The following is a 16,090-nucleotide window of genomic DNA, read 5'->3' on the forward strand; positions in this document are numbered from 1 at the left end:
CTTGTAAAAATGTGATATAGTTTCAGACACTAACTGACTTTATTTTTTTTTTTTTGCTTCAGCCTCCAGAGGAGTCACTCTGACTCAACCTAAAGTTAAAACTGTCCAACAGGGTCAAACAGCTTCAATAGAGTGTAATATAGATGTAGGGATATACAGCAGTACTTAGCCTGGTATCAGCAGAAACCTGGAGAAGCTCCTAAACTCCTCATTTATTACATAAACAGACTCCAGTCAGGAACTCCATCTAGATTCAGTGGCAGTGGAACAGCAAATACTGGAAAAGATTTCACTCTCACCATCAGTGGAGTCCAGACTGAAGATACAGGAGATTATTACTGTCAGAGTTTACACTCTATCAGTGGTAGCTATGTGTTCACACAGTGATAAAGAGTCGTACAAAAACCTCCGTCAGTCAGAGTCACAGTGACTGCACTGATACAGCTGAGAGACACTGCAGCTGCTGATGAGAGGATCACAAACAACACAAGGACACGGTGTATCAAATGTTTCAAAGTTTATTCATAAGATATATTAAGCAAATGTAATATAATCACATATCACTTAATGGATTTTCACATTGAAAATTTCCCTAGTGAAAAATAAATATACTAAAATGTTTTAAACACATTGATTTCATGCTAAGTATTTTACAGATATACTGTATTCCCTGCAGCTGTACTATTAGCATACTAATTTAATATACTTAAAGTCTGCTTAATTGGAACTAATTTTGTACTTAATGCACGTTAATTGTGTGGAAGTTTTGCTGAAATCCAACTAAAGATAAACTGAAGTATATTTGATTGTGCTAAAGGTGAACCATTGCAAGTTCAGGAACAGAAATGTGCATTGTGCACAAGTACTCCAAATATACTTTAATTACAATTTTACATCAATCTATGTCAGTAAATATGTTAACATATTTGATTTTGAACTATATGTGGCAACCCACGGGTGCATGTAAAGGAAAATTTTGCCAAAATACGCCACTCTGGAAATTCCACCCAGAGAAATTAGTGCCTCTAAAGGACACGCAAGTTCATTCACCAAATAGACGCTCAGAGACATGGGTAACAATACAAAACAATTTACTTTATTAAATCACAGTTGCTTTAAAACAATCATTAAAACATATCAGGCCTCAGCCAAAGCACAGCCCATCATAAGAGTTTAGCTCTACGAATGTCACAGGAACACCAGCTAACTGGGGCTTACCAGCAGGGTCAGGCTGTCAGAGATTTTATCTGCCTATAGCAGAGAAATCATTCCTTTCACCAGTGCACGCAAACACACACACACACACCACTTTCCACCGATGGACACAGCACACTGTGAATAACACACCACCACCACTAGAAGGGAATAGAGCCGGCCTCCCTGCCTTCGGCACCCAGATCCTGTGACACAAAAACAGAGCAATCTCAGTAAAGAGTCACTAAAATGCACACAGAATTATTAAACATGACACTGAACTGCCCTCATGTTGATTTAAACTAAATGACAAAACCCAAACACAATAAGAATTAACAAAACTGCAAAAGAAATGGGCAAGGCCTATTTGCCCTCAAATAACAATGAATAAGTTCATCAAAAAGTTAAGATGATGCACAATAGAAACAGTTGGTTTTAACAGTTTGCAAGAAAGAAAACAGCAAAACAAAGATACAAAAACTAGAAAAATACAAAAGGAAAAAAATAGTTGCATTTAACAAAAATAATCAATCGGCCAACAAAAGGATGAGCTGCAAAATAAACCCAAAGACAAAGGATAGGGTTCTTTGCAAAATAGGAATCAACTAAATAAAATACACAAAAAAACTATTAGAAAATACGAAGACAAAGAAGAGCAGAGAGCATCACTTCTAACCAAATGTAAATAAAGATAACTTAAAGAAAACAAAATATAAAGCAAAATCAAAACAAAACAAAACAGCAGTGTTATCCGTGGGCAGGACGTGAAACCCACTCGGACTAGCAGTCAACACTTTCAATGTTTTAGGGAGAGCACCTGAAATAAAAAAACTGAATGTTACCATTTAATACTACTATTATACGTTAACCCCTCACCCAAACTTAGCAAACGCCTATTAGACATACCGATGACGCATCTGATGTGTGCATAGTCACACACACAACAATGGCAGCCACAGCAGCAGTGTGAGACCCGCACAAGAAACAGAACCGCTGATTCGAACCATACGAGAGGGAAAGGCAATCATGCAATCGGAGCTTACTCTCTCCAATGTCCACACCTGATGCCGGAAGCAGCCACAGTACAGCGTTGGTGACGCATTAGTGACTTTAACAATGACGCTGACCTCAAGCATAGGTCTACCGCCCTTTATATCCCTATAGTGACAGTCAATATGACCGACATAATTATTAGGGAAGGTAATGGGCTTCCCCACCACATATACTTAGTATGAAATAAATGTTTAATATATATATAAAAAAAAAATAAGTAGAGTTGTTCATACAAAAGTTTGCCACAAACAGTTTCCAAGATTTCCCTGGTCTTTATAATATCTTGTTGTCATTGACTTATGATCAAGTCTCGCCATAATTTATTATCTGGCTAATTTCTTTCATCTAATTTTCACACACAAATTCAGCATGGATGAATGTAGCTCACCATCAAAGCTTTAACAATAAATAATGCACTGAAAGCTGCTGATGTTCGTGCTGTTGTCAGTAACAGCTGTGAGAGACACAGATACTGAAGGACACACATCAGAATGAATCATTGACTGAGTCTCATCACAGATCAACAGTTGATTCAATCATTCAGAAGGTCAGTATGACTGCTGAGAGTCTCAGTGTGAACAAACCTCATCTCTCCATTAGTCTCCATTAGACTCATTTCAGAGAATAAAGAGTCAAACAGTCAAACTCATATTTGAGTGATTGTGTTCCTCTCAGAATAGAGCAGCTCCATCAGCAGATGTTCAGCGTCCTCACAGGAGCTTCATGATACAGTAAAACTACACACAGAGTCAAAACACACAGAGAACCAATAGTGATCTGTTTCAGTGTTTGAGCTTCAGAATCTGACTACACAGAATAGTTTCATAATTTCCTTCATCTGCAGGTGTTTTCACGATTCAGTGATTGAGCCCTGACCATCTCAATGTAAGAAAAGAAGACAAAATATGAATCAAAACAGACACAATAAATATTTATTATCTGAATTAATATTTAAGTGAATGTTAATTGAATTTTGAAGAAAAAATTGTTAATTATAGTTTTAAAATATTTAAGTTTTTAACCTTTTCAGTGGTGAGTTTAAAATATTCTGGCAGTCCCCCGAGAGTGAGTTTTTTTTAAGGCGACTGTAATTTACTGTTTCCATGGCGATGTGTCAGGCTTGTCACGTGACACACCACAGCCACGAAAACACTGTATGACAGAAGGTTCACTTTTATTTCTTTTTTCCTTATTTAAAATATTCACAAACTTGCATACCACGTCATTAACAATCTGATATTCCGATTCACAAATATGTGTAAATTAGTGTTTCTAAATGATCTTGATCGTCATCTGTATTGTGAGATGGGTGCAGCCATGTTTGTTTGCGCTGCAGATCAGTCCTTTCAGTTGGATTTACAGCATGTGAATTCATCAGTTTCTCCTGAAATACAAGTAATAAGTGGCCGGTGAAGAATAAAGTGAACTTTATAGTTACTTACACTATGTGTATCTGATATGAATAAAACACATCTGCAAATTAAATTTTAATGGATTGTTGCTGCTTCCATAGACATATGTGTGTATTTTTCAAACTCTAAATGTATTGTTTTACTAGTATTTATGCGTATTTAAATGTCTGAAACCTAAAATATGCATTATGTGGTTAAGAACACTGCATAGTTGTGATAATATGACAAGAGCAGTGCAGGTCTCTCTGGCTCAGCGCCAGCCACCAAGCCAAAGCACAGTTTGAATTTGGCAGTTTTTGCTTGGAACAAGCAAAATAATCTTAAATCAAACAAACAGTGATGAATTTGTTGCCGTTCATCATAAATCTGTCAGTTTAATTTAGTTATAGATTGTAACATGACGACACATTCAGTTATCTGCAGTGTCTCAGTAAAGACTGAAGATGAAACACTGTGGTGTGAGAAATGGTCTTTTAAAGGTCTTTGAGAGTGAACTACAGTCTTCAGGTGAATGATTTAAATAGCGAGAGTCACTTTGCATCGTCAGCACATGCTTCAGTGCTCTGAGAGTGTTTATAGAGCTGTGAGTTTAACACTTCATGACTGACACTTGTTTATCATAATAACAGACACAACACGACTACAATGACATTCGAACCCCCAACTGCTCCCCGGGCGCCGCATCTTTCTCTTGATCTTAGGAAAATGCAGAGCATTTGAGTATGGGTCAAGGTAATGCATAGATTTATTTAAATAGGTAAGGTTAGAGTTATTTAAATAGCTTCTTACTTTAATTGCAATTTTCTATAACAACATCTTTTTTCAGTTCAGAAGTTTAATGTGTTTTAATTGTTCTTCAGACTCTACAGGACAGGTGACTGTAATTCAGACTCCAGCAGAGAAACATGTTCAGAACGGACAAACAGTCACTCTGACCTGTAAAACCAGCAGCGCTATTGGAGACCCTTCAGATGGTGGCTGCAAGTCTTGTTTCTCCTGGTACCTACAGAAACCTGGAGAATCTCCTAAACTTTTAGTTCACAGCATCAAAACCCTTCAGTCAGGAACTCCATCAAGATTCAGTGGAAATGGAGCTGATCATGGAACTGATTTCTCTCTGACCATCAGTGGAGTCCAGACTGAAGATACAGGAGATTATTATTGTCTGGCTGTAAACTGGATCAGTAGTAGCTGGGTGTTCACACAGTGATAAAGAGTCGTACAAAAACCTCCGTCAGTCAGAGTCACAGTGACTGCACTGATACAGCTGAGAGACACTGCAGCTGCTCTACAACACAATCACACACAACACTAATAACACAAACACACATAACACAATTACATTATAATCCACATTAGTCTTGTATTTAAGAAGAGAAAGAGTCAGTGTTTTTAATATAATCATCATGTTTTAGGTGTAATATATGATTTCTGTCAATCAAACTGAACAGACTGCATTCAGTCACTTCTGCTGTCTGGACGTGATGCTTTCCATTTGACCCACAGAAAGATTTACATTATTACACAATTACTGTCAGAATGGCTGATTCTTGATTCATGATTATGTATTTTTATGACATTTTTGGTAACACTTTCTATGTAGTCCATATTTATAATACATTATAAGATAGTTCTTAAGGCATTATAATGAATGCATAATGCATTATAAAATACCTTATAATGTATCCAATATGGTGGCGCGCTCAGATGCAGCGGCTACTCCGGGTCCCAAAAACTGTGTTTTTATGTTTGTTAGTCTCGTTTCCTCGTCTTCGGACAGTCTGACCTTATCGCAAAACCATCAGATAAACACTCGGAAACACATCTATGATCGACAGAGCCTTTTGGAAATTGGCAGTGTGTACAAACAACAGCTTTCACCGGAGACTACTGAGAAGCTAAGAGGCCTCTGTCTGCTGCTGAAGCCGAACCCCGAGACCGCGGCCTCGCCTACTGACGCTACCCACACAATACTGCAACGCTGGCAGTGTGAGAGGGGACAGAAGCGCGGCAAGCATGGAGGCACACGAGCTAGGCTAAGGGCTAACCCCACTAGACCAGCGATTCCATCACTCATGCTCTCAAACGTTCGCTCTCTGGAAAATAAACTGGACTTAATTCAACTCAAGGGATTGTTGTGTGTTTGTTTTCACTGAAACATGGCTAAACGACAACTTCCCAGACTATTCAGCTACATGGACTTGCCTGCTATCGAGCGGACAGAGACAAAGCACTGTCTGGTAAGGCTCGCGGGGGTGGTTTATGTGTGTACTGTACGTCAACAAGATTGGTGTAATAATGATGTGTAGTGACAAAACACTGTTCATCGCTGGTGGAGTTTATATTTGTGACGTGTCGACCATTCTATCTGCCGGAGGAGTTCACGGCCATTGTTGTTGTCGCAGTTTACATCCCCCCGTATGCTAACGCGAAGGACCCGCTTCGCGAGCTATACAGCACTATTAGTGAACAACAAACAAATAACCCTGACGGCTTTTTCATAATAGCCGGTGACTTCAACCACGCAAACTTAAAGACAGTTTTGCCAAAGTTCCACCAACATGTAAACTTTGCAACAAGGGGAAAAAACACATTGGACTATGTTTACACAATAGAAAAGAATGCGTACAAGGCTGTACCTTGCCCACCTCGGGTACTTGGACCACATCTCTGTTATGCTAATTCCAGCATACAGACCACTTCTGAAACTCACCAAACCGGTTCAAAAACTCATCACAGTTTGGCCAGATGATGCTACCTCATAACTACAGGACTGCTTTCAGTGCAGAGACTGGAACATATTTAAAGAAGCAGCCACCTACAACAACCTCACAAACCTGCAGGAGTACACTGAAACTGTGAGTGCTTATATCAAAAAGTGCATTGATGATGTTCCAGTCACCAAGACCATCACCACACGTGCAAACCAGAAGCCGTGGATGACAGCAGAGGTCCGTGGGCTGCTAAAGACCAGAGATGAAGCATTCAGATCAGGAGATAAAGCAGCCCTCAAAACTGCAAGAGCCAATCTGTCATGTGGCATCAAAAACGCAAAACGGTCATATGCTCAAAAAATCAACAATCACTTCACAGACAGCAGAGACACTTGGAGCCTGTGGCAAGCCATTCAGACCTTCACTGACTACAAGTCCCCGCCACAGGCCTGTGATAATGACACATCCCTCCCGGATGCACTCAACCACTTTTATTCACGGTTTAAAATGCAGAACGACACACCTGCACAAAAACTGCCCATACCTCTCAACAACCAGGTGCTCTGTCTGCCTCCAGCCAACGTAAGGAAGACCCTATCTAGGATCAACCCACGCAAGGCTGCGGGTCCTGACAACATACCTGGCCATGTACTGAGAGACTGTGCTGCACAGCTGAGAGATGTCCTAACAGATGGTAGCCTTTAGACAGCTGTTGATAAGTAACTCTGCAACTACATGTCAACTAGCAGTCATTGGAGTATAACTGTGATATTCAGAGCAACAATTATCGATATCGTGTTAATTTAGTGTGTGACGATATACCGCAATATTTAAAATGAACAGTTCTCTTATGATAACATCACATATAAATACTCCAGCAACAGTACCTGGTTGAGCTCCCAGGTGGCAGTATTGTGCCTTAACGCTGACACTGTCACACAAGAAGAAGCGCAGCTTCTCTGAGGAGAGCCATGTTTGTCAGAGTAAGTTGCCATTATTTTATTAGTCACAGAATGGGAAACGTTATATTAACCTGTTAACAGCTGTATTCTGTGTTCATATATTTAAGTAAAGGGTGATTATTTAATAAGTTATGCATTTTCTTTACTCATCTTATTTTTGTATTTGCAATCAATACGGCCTGTGCATAGTAACTTTATTTCTTTGTTCAAATCTATAAACAGTTACACGATTAAAACAGATCTTGAAAAACTGAGCAACCACATTACATTAAACTCTGTAAAATGATAAGTTGGTTGCAGTGCTATGTACTTAATGCCTCATCTGCAGTCATTCTTCAATAAGGTTTATTAGTTAACATTAGTTAATATAACACAGTTAATATTAAGTTAATATAAATAACATAATAATTAACAATATTTCCACAGCATTTATTAATCTTAGTTTATGTTAATTTCAGAATTTACTTATGCATTATTAAAATCAGAAGTTGTGTTTGTAAACATTAATGCACTGTGAACTAACATGAACAATGAACAACTCTATTTTTATTAACATTAACAAAGATTAATAAAATGTGTAATAAATATATTGTTCATTCATGTTAGTTAATACATTAATGTAAACAAATAAGATCTTATTGTAAAGTGTTACCATTAATATTTATTCATAATACTGTTGAACTTGACAGTATTTTCTCTCTTGTTATTTTATATGAGCTTCATAGAAGACGGAGAAAGCCAGAGTCTTGTGCACTGCGTTCATCAGTATCCTTATGTTCGTTGGGTGAAAAAGAAAAACTCAATAAACAAAGTAAAAAATTATTTGTTATCTTTTTCCCCCAAAGATTTCTATAGATATCACGATATATCGATACTGTGAATTCTTATGGCCACAATAACCCTGATATGAAAAATCTAATATCGTGACCAGCCCTAACTATAAGTAACTTTGCAAGTACATCAACATTCTACTACCAACCCTAACCACTTACAAGATGTAGTAAGATACAGTATGTGCAGACCTTAAATAAACAATGCCAAGATATATAGTCCATTATAAGTGTAAAAGTAGATTTAATATGGTGTTCATTGTGTTAAAATAATCATAAAAAAAGTTTAAAGAGTTATAACCACAGCAATATAACATAACTAAAACAATTATGTTTTTTTTTTTTTTTTTTAAAAACAATTATGTTTTTTTTTTTTTTTTTTTTTTATAATACATTATGCATTCATTATAATGCCTTAAGAATACCCTTATAATGTATTATGATTCAGATCATGTAACCAATCAAACAGTGACACTATATATTATCTCTTATGAATGTAATGGTGAGTTTGTCTGTGTGCTGCAGGACTACAGCAGAAGTAAAACTGGTGTGTTTCAGTTCAGATCATGTAACCAATCAAACAGTGACTCTGGGAGTGTGGGCTGAAAATCTCATTTGCATTGTCAGGGTGGAGTGATTGTGATCCTCTCAGAATAGAGCAGCTCTGTCTCCAGAGACCATGTTCAAACCCCAAGAGCTTTATTTGACTAGATTTACTGCTACTGATCGAGCTTCTGAAAAGCACCTGGACAAACATTACATGCATCTTCATCTGTTAGTTGAATGATGTTGTCAGACACAAATGGAGTTTGTTGAGAAGCTTTATTGAATGTTGCAGCAAACACAGCAGATTGAAAGATCAGCCAGCGCTTTGACACTAGAGCTCTCTTTCAGTATTGAGTTGTAAATGACTACAGCTGCAGCACTAGACTCATGTGAATCCTGCCTGACACAGGACACTCAGATACACTCATCTTCAGGAGAGAGCAGCGCTCACTGGAGAAACATCAGCACTGCGAGCGACTAACAGCGACTCTTGTGGAACGAGGCCTCATGAGGAGCTCCATCATGTGTTACTCTGCAGACGTACAGCTCTCCCGCTTCCCAGCGTGCTTTGCTGAGGGTCAGGACACTACTGCGGCTGTAGCGGCCGTCCTGCTCGCTCTCTGCGCTGGTCACAACCCCCTCGGTGACCTCTGAGCCGTCCAGTGACCAGCTCACCAGCGCCCCCTGTGGAGAGTAAGAGCTGAGCAGGCAGAGCAGTGCGGCTGAGTCTCCAGAGATCTGCAGAGAAGAGGGCGGGCAGCAGAGACACTGAGGGCTTCACTGTGGGACCAGCTGCAGGAGACAAACACAACACATTCACAAACACAGAGAAAACACAAACACTACATACATTTCAATGAAACCTCACAAATGAAACAAAACTTATTAAGATATTTACTGCTTTAATCCCAGTAGTATTATATCCCTAAATTATGTCTCTGTGTTTTAGTTCAGTGAGATGTTCAACTCAAACTCTTTTCAAACAGAGATTGTGCGACTACAAATGATATCACTGGAATTAAAAATTAATGAACTGAGTTATTTTTTTATAAACTGTGCTTGTATGAAAATGCACTGAATTATAAGCACAACATGAGCAAAAGAGATTCAAAATCATTGATTGATCTATAGAAAGTAGCTCCATTTACATTTTAAAGTATTTTTCTTTTCATTTTAAATCTCTTTTTCGATATATATATATATATATATATATATATATATATATATATAGTGCAGGTCAAAAGTTTGGAAACATTACTATTTTTAATGTTTTTGAAAGAAGTGTCTTCTACTCATCAAGCCTGCATTTATTTGATCAAAAATACAGAAAAAAAAAGTAATATTGTGATATATTATTACAATTTAAAATAATTGTTTTTAAATTTATTATACTTTAAAGTATCATTTATTTCTGTGATGCAAAGCTGAATTTTTAGGATCATTATCACATGATCCTTTAGAAATCATTCTAATATGATGATTCATTATCAAAGTTGGAAACAGTTCTGCTGCTTAATATTTTTTCAGAACATGTGATACTTTTTTTTAGGATACTTTGATGAATAAAAAGCAAAAAAAAAAAAAAAAAAAAAAAAAAAAAAAAAAAGCTATGTTTTTAAAATAAATATTTTGTAATAACAATATACACTACTGGTCAGTAATTTGGGGTCAGAAATTTTTTTTTTCTTTCTTTTTTTTAAATAAAATCAATACTTTTATTCAGCAAGGATGAGTTAAATTGATAAAAAAAAGTGATAGTAAAGAAAATATATTATTAGAATATATATTATTAGAATTTTTTTTTTTTTTTTTTTGATAAATGCAGTTCTTTTTAACCTTTTATTCATCAAATATATATAACAGCAGAACTGTTTCCAACACTCATAATAAATCAGAATATTAGAATGATTTCTAAATGATCATGTGATAGACTGGATGTTACATGTGACACTGAAGGCTGGAGTAATGATGCTGAAAATTTGCATCACAGGAATAAATTATTTTTTTTAAGTATATTCAAATAGAAAACTATTATTTTAAGTTGTAATAATATTTCACAATATCGCTGTTTTTTCTGTATTTTTGATCAAATAAATGCAGGCTTGATGAGCAGAAGAGACTTCTTTCAAAAACATTAAAAATAGTAATGTTTCCAAACTTTTGACCTGTACTGTATATATATAGATCCTGTAATATATGTGATAAACTCAAGTAATAAAATCAAGATTGAGCCAGATTATGAAAAAGTGAATAATTCAGTTATTCTGAATATCTAAATGTCACAATATTTTAGATTAAACAATTACTGTAAAACTATATTTATAAAATGTGTAACACTTTGCAACAAGGTTCATAAGTTAACGTTAATTTATGCGTTATTTAATATTAACTAACAATGAGCAATACATTTGTTACAGTATTTATTAATCTTAGTAAACATTGATTATTAAAGGTTCAACTGTTCATCGTTAGTTTATTTCAACTCAGGTCCATTAATTAATATTAGCAGATAAAACTTTGGATTTTAATACTGTATTAGTAAACAATTAATATGTGATACAATAATTTTTCATTGTTAGTTCACAGTAACTAATGTATTTAACTAATATTAACAAAAGAAACATTATTGTGTTACCAAAATATTATTGTTAGAAAAAAAATTTGGTTCAATAAAAAAAAGAAAAAAAAAACATATATAAATATAATTATAATAATTGTACGCAATCTAAATTGTATGTTTGCAGTGGAGAATTTAATAGAGACTTACCGAGCACCAGTTTAGTTCCTCCACCGAAAGTCCTCCACAGTGATACAATCTCATGAAACACTCGTACAAAAACCTCTCTTCCACTCGAGTGAACACAAACTCCAGCAGAGAGAGAAACACTTCAACACACTGATAGCAGACACATCTCTCTTTTTTTTTTCTGTATTTCTAACTCCTTCACACAAAATCTTTTTTAAAATGTAAAAATGAATTTCTGTCTCACAAGGCAACATGACATTGACTCACCACTTAATTAATATTGATATTTGACATTAATCTATATTAACTGTGCAATCTTGTTTTAAGTTTATTAAGTTGAAATCAATTTATCATTGTGTCAACGTGTAATTCATCTTGCTTATAATGTTTCATAAAGTGTTGTATTCTTCTTACTCCCACTCTTCACTTGCAAACACTCACTCGCAGCAAAAATGGTGTAAAGTACAGTAATGAGATGAAGACTTAAATCAGAGGTTTAGAAATAGCTGCTTCATTCTACATAATGGTGGTCCTCCCTCGTGAATATCATATGATATAATATAAATGAATATAATAAATGAATCATGGGTCAGAAATATTTCTGAAGAGAGTGATTCTAAAAAGAATGCTGCATTCAGTGTAAAGTTCTTATTTTTATATGCTATACTTTATTTAAAGGTGATGTTGTTGCAGTGTAATTACATAAATACTGAATAATATTAATTACTACATACTTACTGTAAGGATTTGATTGGGGTGTTGGTTTAATTACTCGAAATGATGCATAAATTACTGTTGTTGTTGTTGTTGTTAGAGTAAGTACATGTAACAGTTGTAAAAGCATCTCCTTAAAATAAAGCTGTTGTAAATCCTGCCCACTTCTTTGCATCGTCAGCACATGCTTCAGTGCTCTGAGAGTGTTTATAGTGCTGTGAGTTTAACACTTCATGACTGAGAGCAGAACAGAACACAATCTTCATCATCACACAAGACACAACAACAACAATGAACAACATCATCATCCTCATCTGGACTCTCTGTATATGTATACAAGGTAAGGTTTTCAAGTTAATGTTAAGCTGACATACTGTAGTTATGATATTATGAAGATTGACATTTACAATACATATAGATCCTGTTTTTAAACTTCTGCTACTTTTCTAACAGGTTTCAGGGGACAAGTGACTGTGACTCAGACTCCCTCTGTTAGAACAGCTCAGATTGGTGAATCAGTCACTATAAACTGTAAAACAAACACAGTAGTGAGCAATGGCTGTACAGGTTCATATACTTGTATGGCCTGGTATCAGCAGAAACCTGGAGAAGCTCCTAAACTCTTGATTCAATCTGCAAATCGAAGAGAGTCAAACACTCCATCTAGATTCAGTGGCAGCGGATCCAGAACTGATTTCACTCTGACCATCAGTGGAGTCCAGACTGAAGATACAGGAGATTATTATTGTCATCCATACCACAGATCAACAGTAAATATTGTTCACACAGTGATAAAGAGTCGTACAAAAACCTCCGTCAGTCAGAGTCACAGTGACTGCACTGATACAGCTGAGAGACACTGCAGCTGCTGATGAGAGGATCACAAAACAACACAGTGACAGCATATCAAACATTTCAGAGACTATTTATTTAGATTATATATTTGGGAAGCAGAGATTTATTAGTAGAAACAAGGAGAGAATAGTCAAAACCAGGCGATGGTCAAAAAAACAAGGCAACCAGTCAGAGAAGCAAACAGCATGCAGGGAGCTGATTAAGATCAGAAACCAAAGATTACAAAATCCAGAGACATAAAACCAAGAGTGTAGAGTGTGAAACAAGCAACACTCCACACTGAAACAGTCAGGGTTTAAATAGGCCAGTCTAATTAGAATAAACACCTGAGAAGAATCACATCAGAGTTCAGGTGAGTGTGACGTCTGGTGTTGGAGATATAAGTGACAAATGTGTGCTTCCCAACAGAACAGTGCTTCCCAAACCTGTCCTCGAGCCCCCCTGCCCTGCACTTTTTGTATGTCTCTCTTATCTAACACACCTGATTCCACTCATCAGCTCGTTAGTAGAGACTGCAAGAACTAAATTGGAAGTGTCTGATTAGGGAGACATACAAAATGTGCAGGGCAGGGGGTCCTCCAGGACAGGTTTGAGAAGCACTGGTCTAGAACAAAAATAAATGTGTGGTGCTTGTTCATGCAAAACTTGCCATCACAATGTAAACACTTTTCCAAGATTTCCCTTGTCTTTATAGATTCAGAGTAAGTTTACATCAGTCCTAAACAAGAACATTATTATAACAGACTCACTGACTCATGATCAAGTCTCAACAGTAACTTATTGTCTGGCTCATCTGATTCTCTCATCTGATTTTCATGATGAATCATTCACAGATCAACAGTTGATTCAACCATTCAGAAGGTCAGTATGACTGCTGAGAGTCTCAGTGTGAACAAACCTCATCTCTCCATTAGTCTCCATTAGACTCATTTCAGAGAAAAAAGAGTCAAACAGTCAAACTCATATTTGAGTGATTGTGTTCCTCTCAGAATAGAGCAGCTCCATCAGCAGATGTTCAGCGTCCTCACAGGAGCTTCATGATACAGTAAAACTACACAGAGTCAACACACAGAGAACCAATAGTGATCTGTTTCAGTGTTTGAGCTTCAGAATCTGACTACACAGAATAGATTAATAATCTCCCTCATCTGCAGGTGTTTTCATGATTCACTGAGTGACATTTGATTATAAAATATGAGCTCGAGTTCTGGGGCCTCATTTATAATAACGTGCATATAACTTTCTGAAATTCTCTACGAGTGATTTATAAAAAACCAAAAAATAAATAAATAAAAATACACACAATCAATTTTTTTTTTTTCTAAATGCATTAATCTTTATAAATCTCAGTTAATTTTAAATACAAGCACAATATGATTGAATCAAACACATAAACCTACAGAATGTTCAGAAATATGAATTTATGGTTCAGAAGTACAACATTCATCACCATGAACAAGAAAATCCAAATGTGTTCATATTCAGTAAATAATTAATACCTGTGATGTAATTTTCACAAAGCATAATATTAATGAATATTGTGACGGTCTATTTTTACCTTATTACTACTACTTTTTAATCTTAACAATTTTATAAATGTTGAATTATTTTTGATGGTGTATATGTGTACAGATTTGTACTAATGCTCTTATGAACAGATACAAATATTTTCACATCATTTCTCATCATTTGTCTTTGAAAACCCCAATTTGTTCCTCACTTTTAGGATGAATCCTACCTCATTTAGGATTCGATCATACTTTCATTTTAAAAATGAAGCTTGTGACAAATTCAAAAAGACAAAAATTAGTCAAAGACATAAAGATAAAATATTGTTTTATTGTTTTATCTAACTGAAATTTGATTAAATAATATCCAGTATAGTTGAAACAGCTAAGTTTTTTAATTTTTAGATTTAACTGTGCTTTTATTTTGACTTCTGTAATATATTAATCAGATTGATATTAGTCTAATATATCTTAGAACAAAACCACCAGACCATCATTAAACACCTCAAGATCTGAACATTTAACTCTTAAAAATATGTTTAGAAAGCAGATGATCTTTAATATTATTAGTTTTTTATTAAGCCAGTAAAATAATGAAACACTCACTGTAGAGAGTGTCTGTCTGATTTATGAAGCTCATTATCATCATAGGTATTCAAAATGTTATTGTTTTGTAGAACATGAACAGATCTGAGACTGACAGCTGCCTGTTCTGTGTTTGAAGAGCATTTACATACCGAGACACTTTGCATGAGAGTGTTTATAGTGCTGTGAGTTTAACACTTCATGACTGAGAGCAGAACAGAACACAATCTTCATCATCACACAAGACACAACAACAACAATGAACAACATCATCATCCTCATCTGGACTCTGACGCTCTGCATTCAGGGTAAATATCTTATAATAAATCACAAACTATACTAAAACTTTTCATATACTGTGGGATTAGTATGATATATTAGAATAATAATATTTTATCAAAATATTCACTAAACAACTAAAATGTCTTATTTCAGAGATCTGGGGACAAATGACAGTGACTCAGAATCCAGCGATAAAATCCATCAGTCAAGGAGAAACTGTTACAATCAGCTGTAAAACCAGTCAGACACTTTCTAGCTGTGGTACCTGTGTGTCTTGGTATCAGCAGAAACCTGGAGAAGCTCCTAAACTCCTCATATATTACACATGCACCCTCCAGTCAGGAACTCCATCTAGATTCAGTGGCAGTGGATCTGGCACTGACTTCTCTCTCACCATCAGTGGAGTCCAGACTGAAGATACAGGAGATTATTACTGTATGAGTCACTACTTTATGAGTACCTGGATGTTCACACAGTGATAAAGAGTCGTACAAAAACCTCGGTCAGTCAGAGTCACAGTGACTGCACTGATACAGCTGAGAGACACTGCAGCTGCTGATGAGAGGATCACAAACAAGTTACAAATTTAATTCCAAATTTAATTTATTATTTTATTAATTTTTTAATAAAAAAATTTAGGTGGATTATAATTGTACACTCAACTATACAGTAGATGGACGTACAACACT

General features: G+C 35.8%; 1 pseudogene and 2 gene segments (V, D, J or C); 2 read left to right on the forward strand and 1 right to left on the reverse strand.

Moving 5' to 3' along the window:
* Positions 1-16,090, reverse strand: part of LOC109089733 — a 300,753-nt gene that overhangs the window by 23,853 nt on the left and 260,810 nt on the right. Inside the window, 1 exon segment of the V gene segment in view lies at positions 11,479-11,506. Coding sequence covers positions 11,479-11,506 — 28 coding nt within the window.
* Positions 1-16,090, forward strand: part of LOC109056326 — a 134,023-nt pseudogene that overhangs the window by 100 nt on the left and 117,833 nt on the right.
* Positions 15,287-15,908, forward strand: LOC122142351. The segment is given in 2 exon segments: positions 15,287-15,427; positions 15,555-15,908. Coding segments are annotated over 2 exon segments (375 nt in total).

Source organism: Cyprinus carpio, chromosome B25, assembly GCF_018340385.1.
Source record: "Cyprinus carpio isolate SPL01 chromosome B25, ASM1834038v1, whole genome shotgun sequence".
Lineage (NCBI taxonomy): Eukaryota > Metazoa > Chordata > Actinopteri > Cypriniformes > Cyprinidae > Cyprinus > Cyprinus carpio.